The 14774-nt window shown below is 46.4% G+C and overlaps 1 protein-coding gene across 2 annotated transcripts in view; it reads right to left on the bottom strand.

The window, feature by feature from the left end:
* The window catches only part of DAGLB (diacylglycerol lipase beta), a 29980-nt gene that overhangs the window by 13455 nt on the left and 1751 nt on the right, over positions 1-14774 (bottom strand). For both annotated transcript variants that reach the window (XM_019753625.3, XM_019753626.3), the window contains exons 3-9: positions 8859-9030; positions 7614-7872; positions 6001-6123; positions 5105-5232; positions 4036-4162; positions 2131-2214; positions 169-246 (exon numbers count right to left, since the gene is read on the bottom strand). In XM_019753625.3, coding sequence (XP_019609184.2) covers positions 169-246; positions 2131-2214; positions 4036-4162; positions 5105-5232; positions 6001-6123; positions 7614-7872; positions 8859-9030 — 971 coding nt within the window. The remainder of the gene's footprint in view (positions 1-168; positions 247-2130; positions 2215-4035; positions 4163-5104; positions 5233-6000; positions 6124-7613; positions 7873-8858; positions 9031-14774) is intronic.

Raw genomic sequence — 14774 nt, forward strand, 5'->3', positions numbered from 1 at the left:
GAACCTGTGCTGTAAGAATAAACGTATCTCTTTGCACAGCACCTAGCGTATAGTAGGTATTTGTTGACGGCTTGAATTAACGTGAGAGATTCAGAGTTGGGAAAATTCCGACCCCTTTCAGTTTCTCCTTCACAGAACCTTCCAGACCCCAGACCCCAGGACCCCTACCTTATGTGCCAAACAGTCTTTCACCTCGCACTCTAAGTCCAGGGTCTCGCTCTCTGCTGACAGGTCCGTAAGGATGTCCTGCAAAGGTGCATTGAGGAAGGGTTGTCAGCTGGGGTGAGTCATGCACTGTCTGAGGCTGGGCAGGGGGGTCCCTCTGAGGGATAGCTGGGAGGGCACGGTCTCCTGGGTCAGGCGATTGAGACCTGAACCCATAAAGGTTGAATTCAGGAGAGAAACCCAGGTGGCCAGGTAGCTCCTGACCTGCGACATGACTAGCTCTGGGCCAGGCATGAACAACAGGGAAGGGGACCTGGGGCTGGGACATATCTAAGACACACCCTAATTCTCCCTCACTGCACACAAAGCATCTGGGAGCCCTGTACGAGGGCTTACAGTCAACAGCTCGCTGAAATGGAAGGGAGGGTAAGACACATCAGATGGTTCCGGGGGTCTTCCTAGAGGAGGTGGCACCTGAGCCAGAGCCCAAAGGAAAAGCTCATGTGCAGGAAGCAGAGGACAGGCAGAACCAAAGGCAGAGGCATCTGCGTAGGAAGTAGGCAGTGGGCCGCTCAGCAATGGGCAGATATGGGCAGAGGGGCTGCCTGTGAGAGGCTGGTGTGTCCCTAGGACCCCATGAGCCCAACTCGCTGGGGGAGGGGCTCCTCGTCTACACTGTTTACACAGCTGCACAGGTGCGCTGTCAAGGTTGGGAACCACTGGCCCTGTGCCCAGTGCTGAGTGGGAACTGGAAAGGCAGGGTGGGGTCAGGTCATAAAGCACCAGCAGGGCTGTGATAAGAAACATGAACTTTGTATTAAAGCAGCGGCAAGTCGCCAGAGGTTTTTGAGAAGGAATGGTAAGATGTGACCCACGTTCTAACAGAGTATCTGTGAACAGTACTTAGGACAGATTGGGAAGGTGAGACACTGAGACAGGGTCCAAGGAAGGGAAGTTTCACTGGCCCAGGTATGACAGGACGGGCCAGGAGAGCCGTGACGCTGGGAATGGGAGGAGACAGCCAGAGACGGGCTGAGGCAGGGCTCCACACACAGCCTGGGCAGGAAGTGAGGAGAAACTGTAGACCACTCGGCCACTCCTTCAGTGTGCAGCTGGGGGCACTGCATTATTGCCAGAAATGGGGGCCAGATGGAGGAGCAGATCCGGGAAGAGGTGAGGGCTCTGGTGTCTCTTCAGTGCCGTTGAGCAGACACAGGTGGCTCGTGCAGAGCTGCAAGCCTGCCCCACAGAACCAGTCAGAGAGCACAGAGGAGAGGGGAGGCAAAGCTGTGGAGATTCATTACATTTTCTGGGTCAGCAGGGAAGTAAGAACCAGACAGAGACCGAGGAGCAGCCAGGGATAGACCAGAGAGCCTGACAGAAATGGACAGAGGAACGTCATCCATCATCTCCACGGGGCCCAGAAGTCAGGCGTGAGCAGGAGGGACAGGGGTGCCCGGGCTGGGGAGGGGGGAACGGCGGTTCTCACAGCATCCGAAGGGCAGACCCTTGGGCACCAGCAGGCGCGCTGGGCCGGCTGTGATCCAGAACAGGAACCTGGCAATTTGAAGTGACGCTGACAACATGGGACTACCTAACTTACTGTCCCTTTCTGGCTCTGGGAGTAGAATTTCATGGGGACGGTCCCCCAGTTTGGAGGCCTGGCCAGGCTCATCAGGGAGCCAAGCGGGCACCCCTGAGCGGGGGAGCCCACCCTGCTGGCCTTTATGTTTCTGACATTTCTCAATTAAAAGGAAACGACCTCATCTGTTTTCTCGAGGGGACTATTTCACAAGCCTGGATTCGCTTCCTCATCTTCTGTCCTGGGTTTTCCTGACTTACGCAGAACCTCACGACTTCTTTCCGTCAGTTCCGGCAGAGAAGGCTCAGCAGGCAGGCAGGCAGGCACCTGCAGCTGGCTGGCTGAGGACCCCTGTCCCCGGCCACCCACGTCGGGCCCCTTACCTGCAGAGACATGGTCCCTCTCACAGCGACCACAACCGCTTCTTTCCTGTGATCCAGAGCCACTAGAAAGGGAAGCTCGTATACCTGCGGGAGAGAGGAAGCAGCACGAGGCCTGAGTGACGAGCACACACGTGCTGACTCAGTGGGGCCGACCCAGTGTCTCTGACAGGACAGCAATGAAACCTGATTCCTGGACGCGGGAGGAAGGGAGCACACTGCGTGGGCTCGCTCCCCGTCATCAGGCAGCATGACTACTCTGACACTCTGTAAATGAGGGCTTTCATAAACATGCTTCATTCACATGAACCCCCCACAGCACAGCACATCTACACTGTTGTGTGGGCACTACAGTCGAACTTGACCTCCTTCCTCTCAGTCCAAGCACCAGCAGGGAGTCCATAGATAAATCCAGATCTGTGGGGACCAACTACAAGTCATCGCTCTGGGCCAGGACCTACAGGTGCTCTTCACCAATGGCTCTCTTCAGGGTACTGCCACCCGGTTACCTCGGGCAGGGTGGGGCCTGTACTTGGTATAAGTCTGAGCAGGGTACGAGGCTCTGGGCCCTGTAAGCGCCCACTTTCTTTTAGAAGCAACCACAGGTGAAGCTGTAGCTCTGGGCTCCTGGCTTCAGAGCTCGTCCCAAAAGAAAACTGAGAGGGTGTGGTGTTCGGCAGACTCCACTCTGCCCACCCCCCGCCCCACAAGCACAGGCACACATCTTCCGTGTTCTTAGTCTGTTCCTCATCTTCAAGGATATAATGGCACCCAACTCCGCTGGCTGGTACGCAGACAGAAAGCACCTGGCCTGTGGAAGGCGCCTGACCGACGGCAGCAAAAGCGATGACGGCCACTCGCTTACAGTGAACAGCTGTATATTTGGAGCAAGCGGGAAAGAAACGACTGCCAACCTCCTGAGCCTGGTTTCCACAGGAGAGGACCAGGATGACCTTGTGTGAAGGTTCCTTGAAAGAGCTCACAGAACAGTCGCAAACCCTTTGAAAAACGGCCTTCTTTGGAAGACTGCAGTTCTCTCCGTCCTTACACTCAGTGTAAGGGCAGTGCAGAGCTGCACGGCACACGCACCAAGAGTGTTAAAACAACACTCGTGCCTGGTCTCAACCAGTCATTCCGACTTCACTGGGATGGCGTGTGAGCTGGACACTGGGCTTCTGTAAACTTCCCAGGTGATTCTGGAAGCCACTGGGCTGGAGAGCAGTATGCTCATGAGTGGTCCCCAAATCATCTGCACAATGGAATCACTTGGGGGTGCTCCCGAGCTGGGGTCCCATGGCCAGAGATTCTGATTTAATTGACCCAGGGTGTGGCCTGGACTTCCAGAGATCTCAAAGCTCCCTGGGAGATTCCATTAGGCAGCAAATTTGAGAACCACTGCACTGCACCAGTGGTACATAACTTGTGGTGCATGAGAATCACCCGGGGAGCTGCAAAGCCTTGCCAAGGACGGTTGTAGAAGCCGGAGAGCGCTGCAGGGCCACTAACTTCCCAGGGACTCTGATGCCTTCCAGCGTATGAGACCCACTGCATTGCACTACGGTGGTTGGAGCTCAGACCCAGGAACCAGCGTCAATGAACTCCAGACACCTGTGTGGACTGATACCAAATGCAACTCACTGCTCTTCAATAAAATATGGACTCATGTAAAAACACAGCACAGCACCTCTGATGAAGACTTTTTGCTTTATCTTATGTTAAACCTGTGTGGGCTTCCAGGGGTTTGAAAAGCCCCTGGAAGGGGAGAGGGGGGAAGAGAGAAGGGGAAAGGGGAGAGAGACAGAGAGACTCGACATTTTTCTGAGGGAATAATTTATAACTTCCATCAGGATCTCAAAGGGGTCCTGGAGCCACCTCACAAAGAAGTGAGTACCCTCTGTTGTACTCTACCTTGTCATGAAAGCTGACGTGAACAAAGTCCCCGTACTGCAGCCCTGTTGTTTGCAGGATGGAGCCAAAATGACAGTTGAGCTGATCACCTCCAACCAAGTCATATTCTGTTGTCCTGCTTCTGCAACTGAAAACGGGACAACCTGAGCCACCTACCAAGGAATATCAAACTCACTGTCCTGTTTTCCCAGCAAACCTCAGTGAGGACTAGAGTTTACAACTTTTGGGACTCGGTCTGGCTAACATATAATGGCCTTTAAAAGACAACATATTTATGTGCATGCTTCTTACTAGCGTGTTGACTTCTGGAATCATCTCAAATCACCAAGGATGGAAAGACCCTAAAATCACCAGCAATGGGACAAACTGGCATCATGTGTCTCCCACTATGATGAACCAAGGACACAAGAGTCCTCACGGAGCACTCCTGCCAGAAATGTACAACTTGAATCTATTCATGAAGAAACCATCAGACAAATGCAAATTGAGGGCCATTCTACAAAATATCTGGATTGTCCTTTTCAAAATGTCAATATCCAAAAGATAACAAATGACTCAGAAACTGTTCCAAATTGAAGGAGACTAAGGAGACATGACAACTAAATGCAACACATAATCCTGGACTGGAGGAAAAACTGTAGAAAGATATTGGGACAACTGGAAAAAATTGAATACAAGTTGTAAATTAGCTAATGGTTAAGGATAAATTTCCTGAATCTTATTATTGTACTATAGCTATGTAAAAGAATGTCCTGTTCTTAAGAAATACAGGCTGAAGTAATTAGAGACAAAAGGGCAAGATGTTTGCAACTAAATCTAATGGTTCAGAGGACAAAATATGTATATACAGGGAGTGATACAGCACATGTGACAAAAATGAGTCACAACTGGTGACTCTAGATAAAGGATATATGGGGGTTCTTAGCACTACTCTTGCAGTTTTTGAAATATTTCAAAATAGAAGGTTTTTTTAAAAAGGGAAAGATGATTATTTTTAGAAAATAAAGTCTGGGCACCACAGTAAGCGACATCTAAAGGAAGGCGGACGCCCCAGCCCATGCTGACATACCAGTCACCACCAATCCTGCACAGCCCTGTGAACGGGTTTCTATAAATGTAGAGAGGCCACCCATAGGCAGCTGCTGCAAACTGCATGTAATGATGGCAGTTTTCTAATTCTGCATCCAAATCATCTTCCTGAAGGAGAAAAACAGTCAGGGGAACAAACCATTATGGAGAGGCTCAACACTAAGACCTTAAACCTGAACTCAAATTCCTGCTTGTACCCTTTCTGTCCTCCCTGAACGCACCTCACAGAGGACTTCCAAAGGGAAGTCCTCTCTGGAAGGACTGGTCCTTCAATACAGATGGAGATGGACCCCTCATTTTACAGGAATGCAGCAAGAATAGTGGAAGTCAACAAAGCCCCTGATGACTTTTCTGGCTCCAGGCGAGGTGAGCCAGTGACTTCCTGCCCGATGCGGGGGAAGGCCAGCAGGTTTCCACGCCACAGCAACAGGTGAGTGGCGGAAAACTCGGTGCTTGAACAGGTGCAGAGAAACACGTGCATCTAGGTGAACTATTCTCTTTCAACAGCATACAAATCTCTGGCAGGAAAACTATCATGAAGCACAGCTGAACTGTTTCTGCTCCGCTGGCCCAGAGAAGAGCGTACACGTGTTACCCAGAAGGAACTATTGATTCACAGTCACTTTCCTGAAAGACAATGCTTTAAAAATACACTGGCTGGCAAACTGGCCAGGCATGGGCTCCCTCTAGCTGAACTCCAGGTTGTGAGGAGCTGCCTTACCACATAGGTGACAGACCACAACTAGCAGAATCCACAAATCAGATTCCAAGCCAACTCCTGAACTACTGCTAGCTAGTTTTGTTTTGTTTTGCTTTAATACTTACAAATGGGTGTAAATGTCAAAGCTGTACAACCCAACAGAAACATGGGCTTACCTGGGAGGACCCCGGGGAATGGCTGATCCCCTCCTCTGGCTCCCGGTTATTCCTGATACTGTCCTGCTGCTGATGGAGAAGGGTGAGGCCTGCTGCAATGTCACTGGGCACCAGATCTGTGTCCTGGATGGGAAATCACAAGGGCTTGTCATAAAACTCAGCAGGAATTGCCCATGAGTTCCTTAAAATCAGTTTTATACAGTTCCCATGCACGGACGCACACACGCGCACGCAAACACACGCAGATACAGTTATATGTAAAAAGGTGTTTTAAAACGTCCTTTTCTTTCGGGACTCCTCTATATGAGCAGGATGTTTTTCACTGTCCTGCCATCAGACAAATCCACCGGAGAACATAAAAATACTGTTGATATTCCTTTTCAAATTTTTCTTCAAGTGACAGCTACTTTTAATCTACTTCCCATCTTTTGTAAAGTGGGGGGAATAAATGAGTAAATTCAACACTTTTGCCAATTTAGTCCACGTTTATACTCTCACTGGCCAAGATGCTGTGAAGGTTTGGTCCAAAGGTCCGTGGTAGAGATTCAGAAGACTCAACTTATACTTACTGGCCACAGCAAGCCTCAAAAAAAAACCTAGAACTGGGAAAGCAACACAGAGCGTCTCTTGAGCCTAACCTTACCCTTCTCTCCCAGGAGGGCTAAGGAGCAGGCAGGGCCCCTCAGCCACGCCCAGCACTCCCGGTCCATAGCAAGAACCAGGCACTGGCCACTTGGCCACTGAGCCATGAGTGCTGCCTATGATGTAGGTTAAGACATACTCTGAGAAGAGCCAGCTCCTCTTCTTCCTGCTTCCAACTATCTTAAGACTAGGCTGAAGCATTCCTGTAAAATTCTTCAGGGGGACACACTAATCCCCATGTGGGGGCTGCTGATAGGCTATGGAGCCACCCCTGGACGGTGCAGTTGGACAACTCAGGTGAGAAAAAGACCAAAGGTGCACAGGCGGTCAAGAGAATTCCTCCCCCTTACCTGGTCTCAATACTGATCAGAGTAAGTTTATTAAAGGACATTATATGAAAAAGCACATTAAATGTGAAAGAAAAAAGAGTATTTCCAAATCACTAAAGAAACCACTCTAGAATGATGACACCCTTCTGTTGCACTAATCTATCCAAACTTTCCTTCCAAAGCAGAATAATCTATTGTTTGTACCAAGCTACAAAGTAGTAAGAAACCAAGTCTGACAACGTCTTGGATCCATGACTCTCCCTGTTTCTGCTGAGTACCAGCTGGATGGAGGACATGAAAAGACAAATTATCCCCAAAATGTACAGGTTCCTTAAAAACTTACTCTGTTCATTAAAAACGAATTCAAAATCTTGACAGTGTAAATGCACAAGTGTCAGCACAGGATGTGCTGGCCAGAGGCAGGGTCTGCAAACGCAGGGCCCTGGCTGAAGCTGCCCAGAGGACTCGCATGTTCGTCCCAGGGGCCATCTCCCCCACCCCGCCACACCCACAGACCACAAATTCTCAGGAGCTATTTTATGTGAACTGGGGGATGGGCTCAAAATGCAGAGTGCTCATCTTAACGTAGGAAGCATTTACTTAAACACAAGAAAGAGACGAAACCAGACCCCGTCAGCTTACTGAAAAGTAGGTTGAGAAAAGCTCTGCCGTACTCGAAAAAGCAACTCGAGTGTGGTCGTCGTTCCCGATGCAACAGCACAAGAACTTCATTCTGGTCTCCCACACGCTCGTGGCTGCTGTCTTGAGGCCGTTAAGTAACTGACTCGACTCCTGACTGTCCAGGTGGTTGGGAACAGCAGAGGAATACGGAGCCATTTTCCCCCCCAAGGGGTCAAAGACAATGACAATGGTGACCACAGTGGAGAGGATGATAATCCAACTGCAAAACAGAGAAGAAAAGGCTCGAGGGCTGTGGGTTCTCCATCCAGAGGCAGGAGCCACAGGCTCCCTCCCGCGGCTTCAGGTTTTGCATCTGTACAACTGTAGCTCAGTTACAAAGGAAGATGTGACTCTCCCAGAAGCTGACTAAGGCGAGCAACTTGTTTCTTCTGGAAAGTTCCTTGAGCCCATAGCTAACCAGGCCCCACAAAGATCAGAGCCCTAAAAGTAAAGATCACAAAAGAGGAAAGGAGCTGTCTAGTGGGTAGAGTTGCAACCTGGGCATGGAAGCAACTGGAACTTGTTCTCCATAGCCCCCTGACCACGACCCAGGCCCAACTCCCCAGTGCCTCAGGGTTCTTCTCGGGAAAACCAAAAGGAGTTTGCATATCATGAGATACCCTGACAGGTCTTCCAGTCATGTGTGTACACGGTTCTAGCTTGTCCACAATATGCAAGGCTCTGTGGGTTCACGACCATGTGCCATTGCGAGATGAGCCTGTGAGGGGACTCTGCTGTGAGACTCAGAAAACGCACCATCAGCACACGTCCCTTCTTTATAACACAAGGGGATGTATGTAGAAAATATCAAGTTTCTAGCCTGAAAAATGCAAGTCTTACTCTAGTGCATCACTCTTTGCCATAATTCCTGACACTGTATTTCTTCTCATCCTACCGTTAGTACTTGCCCTTGTTTTGGGCTTCAGGTTTTCTTCCTTCTTATAAGAGAAGGGAGGGAATACAGAAAAATGAGAACCAGTAAGAAAGAAAACTACAGCAATAAATGCATAGTGGAACATGAATTATTTCTCATGTATAAACAGTGCCTCTAAATTTTTATGATTTACTCAAAAAGGTCCAATTTCTAACTATTTTAGGAAGCCTGCATGATGCTGGGCGGCCTGTAGTTAATCAGAAAGGTCTGTTTACCTACATGTCAAATGCATTTGGGATAAGAAACTCAAAGAGATGACGGGAAGACCTCACCTGACAACGACGGTTGCAATGACACCATTCACAACTGCCCTGTCACACTGAACACCGTCTGCAATCCAGGAGGCCCCCAGACAAGCCCAGACCATCTCTGGCAGAAAGAGCATTAGGCGGATGTAAAGCAGCTTAGACATAGATTTCCGTGGTCCAGGATTACAAATGGTTCCTGAAATACAGAAAAGATCCCAATCGGTCACTTGCACCCTCAGAGATGAAGAGCTTCCTTTCTACAAAAATATAGCTATAAGAGCACATACTGGTACTGTATGCACCCCATCTGTCTTTTTCTACTTATAATTGGCCATCAATGCCTAAGTTTGAGGGCAAGTGACAAAGTAAGGGATGGGAAACATGACCAAAAGGCTCAGATTCATTTCTTAGACTTACCAGGGTTTAAAAACACTTTGGGGCTCTAACAATATAATCATTGTCCAAACTGGGATACTTCTGAGAGCAAAAGAAGGCACTATTAAAAATTATGCTGGGACAACCAGCAGAAAACAGAACTGTTCTGACAGAGATAAACTGTCATCACCCCAGTTCTAACCAGCCTCGCACTGAGTCCTCCATCCCTCCAGGGACCTCCGAAACACTTTAGAGCAGTTACTCTTTAATCCTCACAACGGCTGTGAGACAGTCACCATCCCATCTTACAAATGAGGAACCTGAGGCTCAGAGAACTCAGTAACTACTTTCTAAAATGTAATCCAGGTTTGCAGGACCCTGGCTCTGCCTCAGCAAGGCCCCCAAGGTCCTCACTTTGGGAAAGGAAACAATTCTGATTTTGAGACCATTTAAAGAAGCCTAATATTAACATTTTTACTGTATTTGTAAAAAACAAATTCAAGTATCAATAGAGGTCCGAGTGCTTTAATTCTGATGTAAAACATCAACTCTCTCCCTTTGGGAAAATGTGATAAACACCAATTTAAATAATGCAAAAATGCCATATGATTAAAACAAATACAGTGATTGAAAAAAATCTAAGATGTAAAGAACAATTTGGTCAGGAAATAGTTTTTAAATTCCAAAAATTATTTTCCATTAGAATGAATTATTTAGTCACATTTAAAAATATTAGACCCTATCAGGCCTCACTTTGGCACAAAGGCAAAATCTTATATGGCAACTGAATCAGCACTCTCTCTTCTGAGGGACAGCGAGCGCAGGCATGAAAAAAATCAGTTCTATATTTGGATCTTGTTATTGTACAACAGCCGATCACCCGAGAGAAAGAGGAAACTGTGTCTGCCCACACCCCGCTTTCTGGAGCGCCGGGGTCCCAAATACAGGAATGCCCTAATGCTGTCAGTGGCAGCAGGATCTGAAACTCCCAACATGCCAGTACCGCACGACCGAAACAAATACGGAGGCAGGAAATGGAGTTCTGTTTTTAAGGCTCCAGAAAAGAAGCAAGATACTGAAAAAGTCTCCTTTCTATAGTTATCCCTGCCCAGAAAAACATTCTTATTTTATTTAGATATTTATTTTCTTCTCAAGATAGAGAGTTGCTGGTGTGGCCCTGGCTGCTGCAGTGGGCGTCTGAGGTCACATGGCCCGTAATTGATCAGCACAGCTATGTCCCTGAATGGTGTGTCCTCAATAGTCTTGGTGAAGCAACCCTACCGTCCTTCACTAGGCACAGCCATTTACCTAAGAGCAACAAAAAGAAAAAAGGAAGGCCTGTCACAGAATTCAACACCTCTAGCCACTACAGTGATTTCCTCCGGCATGAAGTGAGCAATGAGCTGTTGAGATACAAATGCAGAGCAATGTTAGATGTCCTAGAATCAAAACCAAATGAATGGCAGACCTTGCATGTTGAGGGTGTTCTATCAAAACGTGGTAGTCAGTAATTAAACCTCCCACCTGGTAGGAAAAGTAGGATTTCAGCAGAAAGGTTCTCAAATCAACACTAGAAACTACCACAATAATATCAAGATTCTTCCCAACTAAGCTATAGAGATGACCAGGAAAAAGAGGAGAGGTAAACACACAAGCTTTAGTCTTTTGGATAAAAATGACTGAATTCCATTTGTCCCACATATGCCCTCTACAACTCGTGGTGTTTCTTTTAGAGAGGTATCATCCAACAGCTAAATAAACATGATCTTTCCGCTCAAAAAGACAGATTAATTATTGCGATGACTTATGAAACAAAAGGGGCAATGGAATTTATCCATGTATTAAGAATAAAATTTATCGGGTCAGCCCAGTGGCTGAGGCAGTTGGAGCTCCGTTCTCCTAACTGTGAAGGCTGCCAGTTCGATTCCCACATGGGCCAGTGGGCTCTCAACCACAAGGTTACTGGTTCAACTCCTCGAGTCCCGCAAGGGATGGTGGGCTCTGCCCCCTGCAACTAAGATTGAACAGGCACCTTGAGCTGAGCTGCCACTGAGTTCCCAGATGGCTCAGTTGGTTGGAGCACGTCCTCTCAACCATAAGGTTGCAGTTCGACTCCTGCAAGGGATGGTGGGCTGCGCCCCCTGCAACTAACAACGGCAACTGGACCTGGAGCTGAGCTGCACCCTCCACAACTAAGACTGAAAGGACAACAACTTGACTTGGAAAAAAGTCCTGGAAGTACACACTGTTCCCCAATAAAGTCTTGTTCCCCTTCCCCAATAAAATCTTAAAAAAAAAAAAAAGAAAATTTATCAATGTGTTAACAGTTGTTCAAAAATATACCTACAATTTAGTTTATAAAAAAACTCACTGATTTTGTGCAGGTAATACATTTCAGGGTAAAAAGCTCAAATTGTTCAAATGGGTATAAAGGAAATATGTAGCCTTCCTTCCATCACAAAACCCATTTTTCAGTTACCGTCCTAAAAGTAAGCTTGTGTAGCCGCCCAATCTGCGTATGAACAAAACATGTAATGATATACATGCCTTTTAAGAAAAAGTAGCAAACTAATACAATGTCCTGGACTTTATCTGCTCACAAAGCATTTCTCATTCCTTTTAACAGGTGTGCAACACACCCTCATATAAATGAACTATGCTTTACCCAACCAGTGGCTTATGGACAGGCATTGAGTTCATTCCAGCCTTTTGTCCCTCTAAACAACACTGTAGTGAACGCCCTACCAGTACTTCTTTGCACACATTCAAATATGTAGGAAAAAGGTGGTACACATGTACACACATACACATACACACACACACCAAACTGGGCTTCCAAGAGATTCAACCAAGTTACATTCCCACCAACAAAATAAGCTGCTTGTTTCAGCATAGCCAGCATAGCCTCACCAACTCAATGTATTATCTAGGTACATTTTTCTTACTGTGATGGAAGCTGAACGTTTTTTATATAAGTAAAAGCTATTTATATTTATTTAACTGTTCATGATCTTTGCCCATTTTTCTACTGACTACTCGTCTCTTTCTTATTTATCATAGAAGCTCGAAGTCTCACGTGTTACAATATTTTTTCCCATTTGTCTTTTTTTCTTTTTTTTTTTTTTACTTTATGGTATTTTTGACTGAAATTTGCATAATGTTTTTAATAAAGCATATGTTAATCATTTGTAACAAATTGGCAATTAAACTAAGAAGCTTTTAAAACATGGTATTTTCAGTTCAGTTGTGGTATCTCCAACTCAAACTGGTTTAAAAACAGGAAGGAGCTGCGTTGACTGGAGGGACTGGAAGTGCGGGGCCAGGACAGGTGTCATGGCTCCCTGCGCTTCGCACAGTTCTGTCCTCTGTATGTCAGCTCATTCTGGCCTCAATACAGCAGGAATTCAGCAGCTCATCCATACACAGCATCATCCAGAGGGAAACAGTATGTTCCTAGGGGAGCACAGAAGGACTTCCCCAGAACTTCTCGGTGAACTCCCTGAATTTCACTGGTGCAAATCAGGTCACGTGCCCATTCCTGAACTGATACTGACACATGGGGATCATTCCTGAGCTGGGCAGAGGGCCAGCTTCTCTGACACATACTCTTGGTATGTGAGGGATGGGAGACATCCTTAATAAAACTGCGCTGTTTGGAGGAGGCTGCTGGGTAGGCAACCCACCCATAACACCCGTGGCCGTCAGCACATGTTTTCTGAGCTCTGATCTGGTATGAGGGGAGGGCATTGTGCAAGAGCCGAGGAGGAGGAGGGGCCATCCGTCACAGGGCTGTGAACGTGCCCCGACACCACCAAAAACATCTGAAGAAAAACACTTCAGAGAACGTTGACAATAAGCTTACACTTATTGCTTCAAATCTGATCCCACTATTACAGTTGTAAACTTGGATGTACTAACCAGAACATGATCTGAACAGAAAGAGCAAATAAATGAGGTAACGTTGTATGTGAAATGACACCAATCTACATACTTCATCTTTCCGAAATTCTGCCTTCTTTAACAACGTCACAGTGCTAAAGCCACATTGTACACATTCAGTCCCTTCAGCATCCAGCACCAATGACACCCCAGCCTTGGGGACCGACACAGACCGCAAAACTAGGACCTTCTTTGATCCAGACCCCACACATCCCTGTTTTCAGAGGTACACTAAAATACACAGAGCTCTGTTTTCTATAGCTTGCTACAGCAAGTGGGCAAGGCCATATTCTTAGTCATCCAAACCCTACGGTATTTTTTCATAAAACACCTTACCACTAACATTTCTTTCTATAACTCCCCTTGTGAACTACTATCTTTTAACTTTCAGTCTATCGTTCAAAAATGTCAAGATCTTGCTTCTGTCACCCTTACCCAGTATCAGCTACTCCCTCCCAGTTTTTTCATTACTATCTATGATCTGTAAGCATGCCTCCTACATCCCGATTCAAGCAGTGATAAAACACCGAAACACACTGGATGCTGGCATGCCTTATCTTTGATCAATGAGGGTTATTTACTGATGCATTTCTTTATTAGTCACCAGAGTGCTCTACTCATCCTAGGAAGGTTTCCAACATTTTCAGAGACATTCTCAGTTAGGTGATTGCAGAGAATGGTAACATGTAGAAACAAATTATCATTAAGAATAGATGTAACTCTTACAACTCACTAATAAAAGGACAAATATCCCAATTTTAAATTGGACAAAGGATCTAAGTAGACATTTCTCTAAAACTGATATACAAATGCCCAATAAGTACGTGAAAAAATGCTCAATATCATTAATCATCAAGAAAATGCAACTCAAAACCACCATGAGATACCATTTCACATCTACTAGAATGGCTATGATCAAAAAGTCAGATAATAACATGTGTTGTTGATGTCGAGAAACTGAAACCCTTATGAACCTGTGGGAAAGGAAAATGGTACAGCTGCTTGGAAAACAGCCTGGCAGTTCCTCATAAAGTTGAAGACAGTTATTGTATGATCTAGCTATTCCACCCCTAGGTACATATCCAAGAGAAATGAAAAACATATGTCTATACAAAAGCATGCATATGAATACAGCAGCATCATTTGTAATAGCCTATAAGTGGGAATGACCCAAATGTCCACCAGCTGACTGAGGGATAAGTAAATATGGTCTATCCATTCAGCGGAATACTCCGCCAGGAAGAGGAGTGAAGTACTGACACATGCTATAGCATGGATGAACCTTGAAAACATTTTGCTAAGAAGCCAGATCAAAAGGCTGCATAGTGGATGACTGCACCTGGATCATGCCCAGAATAGGCAAATCTGTAGAGAAAGAAAGTCGATTAGTGGATGCCTAAGGCCGAGGGAGTTGGGGAGAAATGAAGTGTGACTGCTAATGGGCACAGGATTTCTTTTTGGGGTGATGAAAATGTTCTCAGGTTGATTGTGGTGATGGTTGCACAACTCTGTGAATATACTAAAAGCCACTTAACTGTGTATTTTAAATGGGGTGAATTGTATGGCATGTGAATTATATCTCGATAAAGCTGTTAAAATAGACCGGGTGTCAAATAGAAAAGGCTA

This window comes from Rhinolophus sinicus, chromosome 5 (genome assembly GCF_057876585.1).
Source record: "Rhinolophus sinicus isolate RSI-liver-muscle chromosome 5, RSI-T2T, whole genome shotgun sequence".
Taxonomy (NCBI): Eukaryota; Metazoa; Chordata; class Mammalia; order Chiroptera; family Rhinolophidae; genus Rhinolophus; species Rhinolophus sinicus.